Here is a 12,855-nt window from a genome sequence, read left to right as displayed (position 1 = left end):
AGCTCACCAGGCTGGACTAGTGCAAAAGATGTCACTCCATCGGTGCCACTTACCAGCTGAGTGACCTGGAAAAGTCAGAGAACCTCTCTGAGCCTCGGCTTCTTCATCTGTGAAATGGGAAGATTAGAGCCTATCTTGTAGGGTACTAGTTTTTCCTTTCAGGATTTTAAATGAAATATTTATGTAAGACATCACCCGGCTTCTCATAGGTGCTATTTCTGTAGTTTGTGGGATATTAGCTATGCTGAAAGTCTGTGCTCCAACTGCATGCTTAGTGAATAACCCTGAAACACTGCCCAGTGTCCTGGTGTGGCAGCAGCTGAAGGATTCCAGCCAGTTGGAGCCGGACCACCCCAGGAATGGTCAGTTCCGGGGCACTGACCACAGCCAGTCTTGGGGACAAGTCCCAGTGTTCACAGGACAGCCCACCCTGTGTGGCAGTGCACACTATTCAGCCCCGTTCATGGCTCCCCATCACTGATATCACAAGATCAAAGCCAAGCCCTTTCCAGGCCTAACTCGTCTAGCCTCTGCCATCATCCCAGCTCTCCCAGGACAGAGACTGGCCAGATTCACACCCTCATTCAGACACACCACACTCTACTCCAGACAGACTGATTACTTTCTATGTTCACCACCCATAACTTCACAGAGGCCATTCCCTCTGCAGAGAACACGTTTCCACCTCCCATAAACCCGAACCATCCTTCCAGATAAGTTGGATGCCATCTCCTCCAGAAGGGGTGGTGACCTGCCTCCTACATGGTCCCAAAGTCCCTGAGTGTCTGTGCTCGACCATTTCTGCTTCTGTCCCTAGAACAGGGTTGGAGGCGGGTTGGGGCAGGGGGCGGTCCCTGAGGGTTCCGAATGGTAGGACTTAACCTCAACCTGGGTAAGGAAGCGCCGGCTCCCGGGCGGACCCACAGCGACGAGAGAGCGCTGCAGCCCTGGGGTCCCCACGGTGCCGCCCTGCCTGGCCAGCGGCTGGTGTCGCCCAGCGGCCGGAACGGCCTGCGATTTGCATAGCTATGGTGCACCACGAAAAGACAGTTTCACGCTGCTTGAGTTCCCCCCACGGGGTTTGTCCACTGTTGCAGGGACAGTGCCTATTAGAAATCTATGGTCTGTGTAAATCCCACGCAGGGAGCGCGAACTGCGCAGGAGCGGAGCAACCGTAAGTGAGCTGAGTGTTACGTTGTTCTGGGAGTGTTGCAAGCGGAAGCGAGTAAGCATATTGTGGTTTCTCTTCAGATCGTATGAAATTTTCGTCTTTTACTGAAGATTTCCGTGGAGAGAAACAGTTTTGAGAGTTTGCCTTATTTTTTGAGGCTGTGTATTTTAGCGGGGGTACATATTGGAGTTAAAAAACGAGAAGTTAATGTTTGATTCTGTGTTTTAACAATTTGTCTGTAATTCCCCGGGGGAATTTGGACAAAAGTTCTGTGTCGGATATTGGAGTTCCTTTCCAATTATTCACTTCGTTTTGCGAAGTGTGCGTCTTTTACTTTTCTGCTGGTTTCTTTCCAAGGCTTCGCAGTAGGTGATGAAGTTGACGAAATAAAGAAAGGCGTGAAAAAGCACTGAAAGTTTTTGGCTCGACGTACAGTGAAAGAAATTAAACGCAACAGTGTTCATTTCCAATCAGGCTTATTGGTTCTCTTCCCAAAAATAGCAGAGGAGGCAGTTTGGTCAGATTGTCCCCGTTCAATGCTCGCTCGATGCCAGTTATCCGTGTAAATATACACGGTTCCTTCTCTTAAGGAGCTTAAGTTTTTGGTGAAACCAAGAGCTAAAAAAAAAAAAAAAAAAAAAAAAAAAAGGGTATATAATACAGAATCTCAGTGAAAAGTGCTCTACAGAAAGAGCATTATTGAGAGGACAGGGCTAGCTAGCAAATGTGTTCTCTTGTCCCTGGGTCTTAGATCTACCTCACGGTAGGGGAGGTTATCTAGATCTGTGGCTTTAAGTGAATATCGTCTCCTACCTGGTGTCCTCCGAATTCACAGCCATCACCTGCTCCCACAGACTCTCATATTCAAAGCATATGCTTCACGCAACCGCATGTTTTACCTCCTCCAGTGCTAGCAAGCTGGTCCAAGAGTTCTTGGATTCCAGCAATAGCCTCCCAACCCCCGCCTCACTCCCTTGACCGTCTTTGTCCCAATCCTCCACACAAAGGCCAAGTAATTGTTTAAAATGTAAATCCGATCACACCACCACATCGCTGTGTAACATGCTTTTTCTACAGAGTGCAAACCCGCCCCAGAATATCATACATGCATTTCTTTACTTGTCTGCTCTTTCTCCTCCTAGAATGTAGGTTCTGTGAGGCAGAGACTTTACCTGATTTGTCCTCTGATAGATCCCATGACCCTAAATCAATGTCTAGCACATGAACACTCAATGAATATTTGTGTAACAAATGAATGAAGAGATTTATTTTCCAAACACATGTACTGTCCCACTACAGTCCTAAGCACTTTACAAAATTAATCTTCCTGAGAACCTAAATAGATTCTATTGTTATCTCCATTTTATAAATAAAGAAACTGAGGCATAGAAAGTTAAATAGCCTCAATCAAATCACAAAGCCAGAAAGTGATGGAGCTGAAATTCAAACCCAGGCAGCTTGGCTCCAGAAGAGGCGTACTCTTCATCACTGTGCTACTTAGCGATGGGGTTCAGGACATGCTATCCTAAAATATGGCACCTCCACATATTATTTTAAGCTGAAGGAGTGTGAGAAAACAGGAAAGTCATTCTGACCTCCTCACTACCCCAACGCCCGACACACACCCCAACCCCCCACCCCCACCATGAAACAGGTCATAAAACTCTCAAGTGAGAGCTGCCCTTAGTATACCGAGGAAAGGAGCATCATCTCCAACGACGAGACTCTGAGAAGAATTCTAACGAGCAAGTCTTGCTAAATTCCCCCCAGATTACTACCCTTTAACCTAGCATAAAAATACTCAGGCTTAACTGTTTCTTTTGGTCTTCATTTCCTTATGAAGGCTCCCATGTCACGTAAAAACTTACATTAAATAAATTTGTAGGGACTTCCCTGGTGGTGCAGTGGTTAAGAATCTGCCTGCCAATGCAGGGGACACGGGTTCGAGCCCTGGCCTGGGAAGATCCCACATGCCGCGGAGCAACTAAGCCCGTGCGCCACAACTACTGAGCCTGTACTCTAGAGCCCGCGAGCCACAACTAGTGAGCCCTTTGTGCCACAACTACTGAAGCTCGCACGCCTAGAGCCCATGCTCCACAACAAGAGAAGCCACCGCAATGAGAAGCCTGAGCACCGCAACGAAGAGCAGCCCCTCCTCACCACAACTAGAGAAAGCCCGCGTGCAGCAACAAAGACCCAAAGCAGCCAAATACAAATAAATAATTTATTTTTTTAAAAAATTGTATGCTTCTCTCCTGTTAATTGTTTTTGTCAGTTTAATCTTCAGATCCAGCCAAGGACCTGAAGAGGAGCAAGGAAAACTTTTTCCTCTCAATATTACATTTTCTTTCAGCAAAATGAATCATGCTCTACTTGGTCTGCACTGTGCTTTTCTTACCAAAGATCATGGATTTCTTTTGTTTTGTTTTTTAATTTTAGCTGCGCTGGGTCTTTGTTACAGCGCACGGGCTCTTCGTTGCGACACATGGGCTTCTCTAGTTGTGGCGTGCAGGCTTAGTTGCTCCACGGCATGTGGGATCTTAGTTCCCGACCAGGGGTGGCACCCGCATCCCCTGCATTGGAAGGCGGATTCTTAACCACTGGACCACCAGGGAAGTCCCAATCATGGATATTTTTTAATATCACTGTAGGAATATACCATAGTTAATTTAACCAGTCCTCTAGGTTAAACCAGTCCTCTAGGACTAGTTTGTCTTCAGTTTTCATTATCCAAACAAAGTACTACTGAGGGTAACCACATTTTCAGTCTTGAGAAATAATAGCAAATAACTTTTTAATCCATGGGCAATATATTTTTACATAAAATCCCTGAGAAAGAAGAATATTTTTTTCCAATTAGGGACTTCCCTGGCGGTCCAGGGTTAAGACTCTGCACTTCCACTGCAGAGGGCACGGCTTCGCTCCCTGGTTGGGGAGCCACAAGGCGAGAGGCACAGCCAAAAATAAAAAAGTTAATTGTCCCTAATTTCACACTGATAGTATCTTTTATCCTTTTTTTTTTTGGCTGCGTTGGGTCTTTGTTGCTGCACGAGGGCTTTCTCTAGTTGCGGTGAGCGGGGGCTACTCTTCGCTGCGGTGCGGGGGCTTCCCACTGTGGTGGCTTCTCGTTGCAGAGCACGGGCTCTAGGTGCGCGGGCTTCAGTAGTTATGGCACATGGGCTCAGTAGTTGTGGCTCATGGGCTCTAGAGCGCAGGCTCAGTAGTTGTGGCGCACGGGCTTAGTTGCTCCGCGGCATGTGGGATCTCCCCGGACCAGGGCTCGAACCCGTGTCCCCTGCATTGGCAGGTTGATACTTAACCACTGCGCCACCAAGGAAGCCCCAAACTGATAGTATCTTAATGGAATAAAATAACATTTAAATAAGAAAGCAAAGTCGTCACTGAACATTTACAGAGCACTGATTATGTGACTGGGGCTGGGGAAGTAGAAATGAATAAGGCACCACTCCAGGCCCCAGAGATCCTTCTCCAGGGAGATTCAGATCCTCAGGAAGACAAAAATGTGTAACAAACGAAAGGGGAGCATGGGGAGTCTTCAATAACCAAGAAAGTAAATCCAGAGCTGGAGGACCATTGCCTTCAGGACCAGTGAATTTATGCAAAGGCAGTAGTTGAGAAAAGAGTTGCTAATGTTTGGAACCACTAGTAATTTTGAGTTCCCTAAAAGTGAAATAGATTATATTTTGTCCTGAGGGCAGTGGGAATGTTGAGGAACTTAATAAGGAGAGTAGGGCTGACAATCTTACACAAGTCTGGCAGCAGTGTGGGAAATGGTTGGGGAGGGGGTCACCGCTGGAGTGAAGGCAGGAGGATTAATAAGAGCCTGTGGCAGTGATTCCTGCCACAGATAGGACTGGCTGAACTGGGCTGAGAGAACTGAACCAACTGGAAAGATCTTGTAGGAGAGGAAAAATAATTTTCTCTCTACTCTCTGTGCTCTTGGCTGAGACCTTTGTAATAAGACATCTTAACAAGAGGAAACAAAAAAACCCAGAAGTTTATTAGCATGTATATCTCATGTATACATGGGAGATACCCAGGGGAAAATGAGTAACTCCCTGAGGTGGCCTAAAATACCTGCTTAAATACCTCCTTCAGCTAACAACAATAGAAAGAAAACTGTGGGGAGGCCACTTATAGGAAGTCCATCAGGATAAAGCACCAAAAGCAAGGATAAGATTTATTAAGCAGATTTCACTGACTTCACTGGAAGATTTTCCTGTGAGTTAGTCATCCTGGTACAGAGAGGGAGACACCCTTACAAATGGAGATTTCCATTCTAAAAATTTCCCTTACAAAAGGGTAACTTCTCTGTTTTCAAAACTTCTCCCTTTTCTCAAAATAATTAGCTTAAACTAACCTTATGCCAAAAAGGCATATTTTGGGGTGGCATATTCTGCTAACTTTCAGCCTCTTAAAAGGCAGAAGCCACGGGAGGCAGATGTGAGGAAGAGGAATAAAGCAAGGATGAGCGGTAGACTTCTGGCTCGGGCACCCACGGAAATGAGAAACACGATGGGGGCAAAACTGGAGAAAGATGAGGGGCGAGCTCAATTTTGGATTGAGTCTGAGGTGTCTGTGGGACATTTAGAGAGAGACCGTCAGGAGGCAGGTCTCGAGTTAAAGAAGGGCCTGAGCTGAAACAGTATGTGGGAATTAAAAGAGTAAACAGGGCGGGCGAAAGTGCCCAAGGGCCAGCTGTAACGCCAGAGCACAGCGCGAAGGAACCCACTTCCCGGCTTAGCGAGGGCCTTGAAGCCAAGACAGCCCACTGACGCGCCGCTCAGGACCGCCCTCCCCCGGAACCTCACCCACAACGCCTGCGCGTGTCAGACTGCCGCCCCTCCTGCGCCCCGCTAGCCGGGCATTCTGGGTGCGGAAACCCGCTCCGAGCGCGGAGCATGTTGGGAGCTGTAGTTTAGGAGAGGCCCAGAATTCCTCGCAAGTCGAGGCATTTGGTCACTTAAAGGGCAGGTCCAGAAAGCGATGATGCTCCCGGAGCAGGGTACCCCTCCGGCGGCGGCACGGGGCGCCCCGGGCCGCATCCCCTCTCCGCAGAGCATGGCATTTCCACGCCTCCACGATCTGTTCCACCTGCAGGGGAGGCGAGTCATGGGAGAGTCACGCAATGCCTACCTCAGCCCGCAGATCCTGGGCTGCGCCCCCCGCCCTTCCCCCCACGCCGCGGAGTGAATCTGAGCCGTGTTCCCCGCGTCCGTACCGGGATGAGCGGCTCCCGCCGGTTCTGCTCTTCCAGGGCGCTCAGCTCTGCCGGAGCCAGCAAGGCCAGTCTCAGCTCCCGCACCACCGGGGCCGCCACCTCGGCCACAGGCCGCTCCAGCACCGCCTGCCGACGCCAGCGTTGAGCCCAGGCGGGCGGGGGCACCTGCCCAGCCACCCGCCCGCCGGGTTCCTGCGGCCCGAGCCTCCTTCAGCGCCCCCACCCCGCGCTCCCCTCGGCTCCCGCTCACCGCGCCCACGCGCGCCCAGCTCCGGGCTGCCAGGACCAGCTCGGCCTCATCCACGCAGAGCTTGTCGCTGCGCAGCAGGAGCAGCAACGCGGGTGCCGACAGCTCCAGGAAACCACGGGTCCGGAGAGTCTCCTGTGGGTCCACGATTGGGTCAGGGGGGAGCAGGATGAGGCGTGTGGGGTTGGGAGTATGAAGGTCGGGAGCTGTACCTGGCTGTGGGCCTCTATGAAAGCTACACAGCGCTGCTGCAGCGGTCCCAGGCCAAAGGATACGGCAATCTGAGAGCAGAATGAGGGAGGTCGGGTTGAGACTGGAGGGGCCATGTAGCCCGGTCCTCCACGGGGGGACCACCTGCAAGCCTGTCCAGCAACACCCACCTGCAGGGCCTCACAAACCAGCTCCACATCCAGCACCTTCATCACAAATTGCAGGCACAGCTGGGAACAGAAACGAATGTGGGTTGTGCCCAAATGTCCCTGTTCCAAGACCCCAGCCCCAGTCCAGAAGCAGTGAGCAGGCTTGGAGCAGTGAGCCACCCAGGCTTATAGCAGCCCCAGGCCCATACAGACCTCCCAGGCCAAGGGAGGCAGGGAATCACCAGGGCCTGAGACTTGGCAAACCTGGAGGAACTAGAAACTAGCAAAGCCAAGCCCAGCAGGCTACCTTTTAGTACATTCCTCACTAATCAAGCTAGATAAGAGCCATGTGAAAATTCCACTCTCCCTTTCTTTCAGGACACTTATCTTTCTCCATGTGTCCCCCTCTGGACTCGAAGACACTTCTCTTTTAACCAGAAACTTGAATTTCATCACAACATCTCCCTCTCACCCCCCACATCCAGAAAAGCACTGGGTCATGCCAATTCCACTTCTCTCAAAGCCATGCACCTCTCTCAGGCAACCACTGCCACCCCCACCCCCCCTTACTGGACTGGTAAGCCCTAATCCCTCCTCCCCTTAGCTTCCAAATCCTCACTCCTTTATCTGAAACCTCATGAATTTCCACTGCCCTCTGGGTAAACGAAGTCCAAATTCCTGAAAGTTCTGCAGGAACCAGCCCTTGGCACGCTCTCCAATCTCATATCTCCCTCTCCTCCTCTCACACACTGAGTCCAGCCACACTAAGTGTCTCACCAGCATCTTTTGTACCTCTCTCTCTGTAACTAGAATTACATCTTTCCTCTCCCCCTCTGAACAAACTCCTACCTGTTCTACCCAATCCAACACAAATGTTTCCTCCTCCAGGAAGTCTTCCCCTCCTCTCTCCCTGGTGGCGAGACTAGAGACTCCCCGTACAGTCTCAGCACCATTTGCCCTTATCTGTCACACTTCTTATGACACTGGGTTAAGAGTTTTCTTGTGTCTGTCTCTCTTTGAAGAACAGGGATCAAGGCTAATTTATCCTGGTATCCACAGCACCATCCATAAACACCCCACATGCCCCCACAGCACACACAGGGCACGCGCATATCCGTTTGCACACAAGCACACATAAATGCCTATCTACACAGAGATACCCATACTTCTGTCTGTACCGGTGCACGTTGCTCTCCAGGCTAGCCGGTGTGTGAGGCAGGATAGGAACTGAGCCCATAAGAGGTGGGGGAAACGAGATGAGGCGCCACATAAACCCACCTCTCGCAGTTCCTCCAGCCCATACTCCACAGCCGCTGTCAGCACCTCCAGCACCTGCACAGTGGGTGATTGGGGGAGTGGAAAGGAGTGTCCCGCATCCCTCAGCCACCCCTCCTCCCACCCAGACCCCTGCCCGGTGGGCTCACGGAGTGGCGGTGCAGCTTGGCACTGTTGGTGTACAGAAACTCCAGCACTGCCAGGAAGGCCTCAGCCGGCACGGTGCTCAGCACCACAGGGCTAGGCACCCCGGGGCCCGGCTCTGAGCCCAGAAGTCGCTGGAAGAAGTTGCATCTACATGCCAACAAGCACCGGTGGGCAAACACCTCCTGCCGTTCTTGACCGACCACAAAGCAAACATCACTGTGGGAGAGAGGGGCAGAGAACCAGGAAGAGGAGGCCAGAGTCTCTGTGCAACTCTAGGCTTGGCCTTTGTCCAACTCCGTTTCCTTATCTGCCCTGTAAAAGAGACAGTCCCTCCAGCCGAAGGTCTGGGTCACACAGTCTCGGTTCTAATTCCAGCTCCACCTTGTGGTGCCTAGGCAAGAGACTTCCTACTCATTAACTCTCAGCTTTCTCATCCCTGAAATGGGATGCGAATCCCAAACCCTAGGAGGTGGCTATGTTTGATCCATTGCTCACTGCAGGGGCACCAGGGCTGATACAAAGTTGATCCCAATACCCCTCTCCTCCCCAGCCTGTGTCTTGGGGGAAGGGAAACTCTTTTTGGCTTCTCCTCCACAGACTGCAAACTCAGCTTTTTCAGCCTCCTCCAGACTCAGCTTTTTCAGCCTCCTCCAGACAGGAGAGGGTAGGGTTGGGGGTGCAGAGTGCACCGGCTGCAAATAGGCACATCAGTGAGGCACCATCACGAGGCCGGACCACATTTTCCATCTTCACGATCACTTCCGGCCCCAGCCTCTAGGCCTCTGAACAGCATAGCGGGTAGGAGGCAGGGGATGAAGCTTGAGCTTCCTGGAGCCTCCCAGTGTCAGGTCCAAGGCCTGGGGGTTCCCACTGCTCAGACCAGACTGCGATGCCCGAAGAAGTAGGGTTATAGGAGTCACCGACCCGTAGGGAGGGGCCCAGCTCTGAGGCAGTGGGAACAGAAAGCTGAATTCTAGTTCTCCTGACCAGTGCTGACCCCGTACTCTATCCCTTGGTTTCAGACACCACAGCATCCTGGGCAGGCAGTGAGCCCCAGACAGCACCCTTGAACTACTTCCTGTCTGCAACTCTGGCTCAGTCTCTTGAGCTTTGTTCCTCTTGTGAGTCCGCAGTTCCCAGAGCAGGGTTATCTGCTCCTCTGCCTCCCTAGGGAGGCACTCAAGTTACATCCCATTTCTCAGGGTCCAGGGGGCAGAGGGCTCTTCTCTGCCAGGAGCCCAAGATGCAAAACAGGAAGGCCCTTCCCTGAGGTCACATAGCTGCTCTGAGCTCCGGTCCCCAGTGCCCCCACCTCTGGCTCTCGGAGACACTAAGCGACCAGTAGTTATCCTCTACACTTGACTTCCCCAGACTGAGTTCACCAGGGAGGAGGGTCAAGTCCTAATTTCCCACTTCCTCTGTACCCAGAGCTTCCTCAGAGCCATGGGGCCCAGCAGAACCAGCTAGGGAAAACCCACAAACAGGGCCCCCCCTCACCTGTATAGGGGGTTGTTGATGAGGCTTCGGAGTGCTGTGGAAAAGGGCGCAGCTTCCCCGTGCACAGTCAGCCCTGGGGTCTCCATGGGTGGGGGAGGGCAGGGAAGTGAGCAGGAACAGCCTAGGAGGCCTGTTGTCTGCTGGTCTGTGGGAGGCGGTAGGTGGAAGGAGCAGAAGGCCTGGTTGAGCCCTAAAGCTGGTGAGGAGCTAGAAAGGCCGGAGAGGGAGGGGCAAGAGCTTGGGAGGCCTGTTTGCTGAGAAGCTAAAGTTTAGGAATGAGGCAGGAGGCCCAGGTTCCTGAAGGCATCAGAGGCCAGTGGAGGAGGCCAGAGGCTTGGCTTGGGGATGGGGACTCAGGGAGGGGACCAAGAGAGGCCAAGGTAAAGCAGACTGGACTCGGGAGGAGAGGCTGGCTGCGGATGAGGCCCCAGCTGGGAGCCTGCCCAGGCAGCGCTGGGGTGGGAAGCCTGTGGGTTTCCATGGAAACTAGAGCCCAGCCAGAGACGAGGCCCCGCCCAGCTCCCACAGGCCCAGAGAAAACTTCAGCCCTAGAGGGGCCCTAAGCAGAGTCGGAGGGTCTTGGCACCCTGGCCCCTGCCTGTCCTGGGTTCAGAGTTCAAACTCCCTGCCCCCTCCCACCCTCCCCCCAACAGGCACACAGGGTCAAGATCGGGCTAGCCAGGCCTGGGGAACCCCCCTCAGCAGGAAAAGTCCTTGTCCCTATGGACAGTTTTCAGGGCCCAGACCTGGCTTGTTTGGGAGGTGGCAGTCCTGTCGCTCCCAGAGAGGGGGTCAGGTGAGGAGGTGTCACCTCTGACAGAGGAGTCATGGTCTCTGGCATCCCTGAAATGCAACCGAAGGGGGGCGGCAATCTGGCCAGTAGGGCACACAAGAGGTGTAGACAGGTGGAGACAAGCCCCAGGGCACTGAGGTCAGCAGGGTGCACTTAGGAGTGGAGTCACCACTGTTGCATCAGGTCCGTGTTCGGATGGGTCTCCCTTCCCCCCTCCCCCAGCCCTGAACTGAGGAAGTCATCCAAGCCACACCCTAGCTCTGCACAGGGAACGGAAACATTTGCCCTAGTTGAGGCTGACCCGGAGATGACAGGGCCGGGGCGCTCCTTCCCGTAGGCCCAGGTCCGGATTTCTGAGGGGCCTCCCCCACAGCCTCAGGGTTTCCCCATATCCCAGGCCCTCTGAGACTAGCTTACAAGTGGAGAGCCAGTCTTCACAAGGGGTGAAATGGACAGTAGGTCAAGAGCTCTGGGGTAGGGGGACACCAATCTGACCAGAGCCCCTCTCTACATCTGCTCCTTCAGTCATATTTGTATGCCCTTGGGCTCTAAGCCCCCACTGATCCCTCTCCCCTGATGACTCAGTCACCGGCATGTGCTCACAGTAGGAACACTCCCAGGTTAAGCCAGAGCCAGGACGGGAAAGAGGGAACCGGGAAGAGGGGAGTGCTTGCCCAGCAACCCATGGCAACTCCACAACAAAGGCAAGGGGCCCTTAACCTCCCACCTGCCAGCCAGGCCAGCCGGGCAATGGCTGTTAGGACAGAGCTTGGAGGCCAAAGGCTGCAGGTGAGTCAGGTGTCTGAGGAGTTTCGGGAGAAGAGGGCAGCCATCCCAGAATTGATTCTGGAGGTAGGGCCAGAAGCCAAAAGTGGAGAGTGGAAGGACCATCCTGAGTCACCTGGCCCCAGCCGCAGCCAGTTGTAGGGATCTTTGTGCCAGCCACCTTAAGAGCAGGTAGGGGTGGAGGTTGGCTGGATTCAAGACTCACAGGGCTAGAAGGATCTGTGGGGGTTGAAGGAGTTGGGTCTGTCTGTCCCTCTCTCTGGGCAGGGGGTGGAGGCGCCACTGTCTAGGCTGAGGCAGAGGGCAGATACATCTCCCCGCTTCTCCTGCTGGTGAAGTCAGGTGGAAGGGAGAAAAGGAGGTGTACTTCGAGCTCATTTAACTACCTCCATAGTGCCCAAGGAAAGTGGAGCTCAGGGGGCAGGGATAGCAAGACGATAGTCTGAGCAGCATCTCTCCCCTTATTGTGTCCCTAACAGCCCTTAACACTCTAAGCACCTAGGAATCCACGCAGCCCCGGACTATTTGATTCACCTGTCCCCAAAAAAACAGGTAAGAAGGGATTAGGGGGTAAAAACTCTTATCATTAAGTAAGAGACGGGATGGTGTACAGAGACGGCCAGTGAGGGCCATCCCGTCCAAGCGTGGGTCTTCCAGCCGGCAGGTCCATGGCTGGCAGGCCTGTGCCCTCCGGACACCAGGAGGAGGAGACTGCCAAAGACCATGGGCTGAAACAATCACCAGCGCGGCCTCCAGGCCGTCTGCCCAGCATCGATGAGACCCAACCAGACGGCCCGGGCCCGGCCTCCCGCCGTGGCTCCGTGCTAGGTCCGGCCTCGTCCTTTTCGCGCCGCAACTCGCTGGCCGGGCCAGGCGCAGGTCTTGGGGGTTGGCGCCCATCCCTGGGCCCCTTGCCCACTCTGGTCTCGCGGGTCAGCTTCTCTGGCTTAACCCTGGCGGCCGCCCGCTGGGCAGCGCCCTCGTACCGCACGGAGTCGGCGCCACGGGAGCGCTGGGAGGCCGCGCGCGCACAGCGGATCCTGGAAGCGGCGTTGGAGGAAGAATTGAGCGACGCGTGCTACTCCAGCGCCGAGGCCGGGCGGCTGGCGCCGGAAATGTGTGAGCTGGTGCGCATGCGTATGCGCGAGCTCAGCCCGCTGCGCTACAAGCTGGTGTGCAGCGTGGTGCTGGGGCTGCGCGCCGGCCAGGGCGTGCGCGTGGTCAGCCGCGCGCTCTGGGACGCGGCGCGCGACGGGCTGGCCACCGCTGCGGTCACCAACGCCTCCCTCTTCGCCTTGGCCACGGTCCACAGGCTCTACTGCGAGTGAGGACTCCCCC

At 53.9% G+C, this 12,855-nt stretch overlaps 2 protein-coding genes and 1 non-coding gene across 10 annotated transcripts; 2 read left to right on the top strand and 1 right to left on the bottom strand.

The window, feature by feature from the left end:
• Positions 1–1,231: 1,231 nt before the first annotated feature.
• On the top strand, positions 1,232–1,348 carry LOC112063893 (U5 spliceosomal RNA). The gene has a single exon (XR_002891239.1). It is a non-coding gene; the product is annotated as a U5 spliceosomal RNA (small nuclear RNA).
• On the bottom strand, positions 1,257–10,560 carry BTBD19 (BTB domain containing 19). 4 transcript variants are annotated; one of them, XM_024119572.2, is made up of 8 exons: positions 9,939–10,560; positions 8,444–8,657; positions 8,298–8,351; positions 7,041–7,100; positions 6,873–6,941; positions 6,664–6,795; positions 6,414–6,539; positions 5,170–6,286 (listed from the first exon to the last, which is right to left on the bottom strand). In XM_024119572.2, exons 1-8 carry the CDS (start codon positions 10,022–10,024, stop codon positions 6,152–6,154), a joined length of 876 nt encoding a protein of 291 aa, XP_023975340.1. In that variant the 5' UTR covers positions 10,025–10,560; the 3' UTR covers positions 5,170–6,151. The 4 variants fall into 4 exon arrangements, with proteins under 4 accessions (XP_054940628.1, XP_023975340.1, XP_054940630.1 ...); XM_055084655.1 differs by lacking the exon at positions 8,298–8,351 and adding an exon at positions 8,174–8,278 and having other exon boundaries at positions 7,041–7,107; positions 8,439–8,657; positions 9,939–10,114; XM_055084653.1 differs by lacking the exon at positions 5,170–6,286 and adding an exon at positions 1,257–1,789 and having other exon boundaries at positions 6,873–7,100; positions 9,939–10,114.
• Positions 6,713–12,851, top strand: DYNLT4 (dynein light chain Tctex-type 4). Of its 5 annotated transcripts, none has more exons than XM_028489430.2 (3): positions 6,779–6,797; positions 9,464–9,562; positions 11,997–12,851. In XM_028489430.2, the coding sequence occupies exon 3, from the start codon at positions 12,186–12,188 to the stop codon at positions 12,843–12,845; it is 660 nt and encodes a 219-aa protein (XP_028345231.1). In that variant the 5' UTR covers positions 6,779–6,797; positions 9,464–9,562; positions 11,997–12,185; the 3' UTR covers positions 12,846–12,851. The 5 variants fall into 5 exon arrangements, with proteins under 5 accessions (XP_028345233.1, XP_028345232.1, XP_028345231.1 ...); XM_007110665.3 differs by lacking the exon at positions 6,779–6,797 and having other exon boundaries at positions 8,574–9,562; positions 11,997–12,069; positions 12,175–12,851; XM_028489432.2 differs by lacking the exon at positions 9,464–9,562 and having other exon boundaries at positions 6,713–6,781.
• Positions 12,852–12,855: the final 4 nt, after the last annotated feature.

This window comes from Physeter macrocephalus, chromosome 4 (genome assembly GCF_002837175.3).
Source record: "Physeter macrocephalus isolate SW-GA chromosome 4, ASM283717v5, whole genome shotgun sequence".
Taxonomy (NCBI): Eukaryota; Metazoa; Chordata; class Mammalia; order Artiodactyla; family Physeteridae; genus Physeter; species Physeter macrocephalus.
This window is presented reverse-complemented; position numbering and strand designations above follow the sequence as displayed.

What these genes read in the sequence shown, in the direction of transcription:
- DYNLT4 (XM_028489432.2), top strand. Translation starts at nt 12,186, where the DNA reads ATGGCTGGCAGGCCTGTGCCCTCCGGACACCAGGAGGAGGAGACTGCC.
- BTBD19 (XM_055084654.1), bottom strand. Translation starts at nt 10,024, where the DNA reads ATGGAGACCCCAGGGCTGACTGTGCACGGGGAAGCTGCGCCCTTTTCC. An exon ending in GGCTGGAGGAACTGCGAGAG is followed by an intron (nt 7,101 to 8,297) that starts GTGGGTTTATGT and finishes TTCTGTTCCCAG; the next exon opens with CTGTGCCTGCAATTTGTGAT. An exon ending in TCATAGAGGCCCACAGCCAG is followed by an intron (nt 6,796 to 6,872) that starts GTACAGCTCCCG and finishes GTGGACCCACAG; the next exon opens with GAGACTCTCCGGACCCGTGG.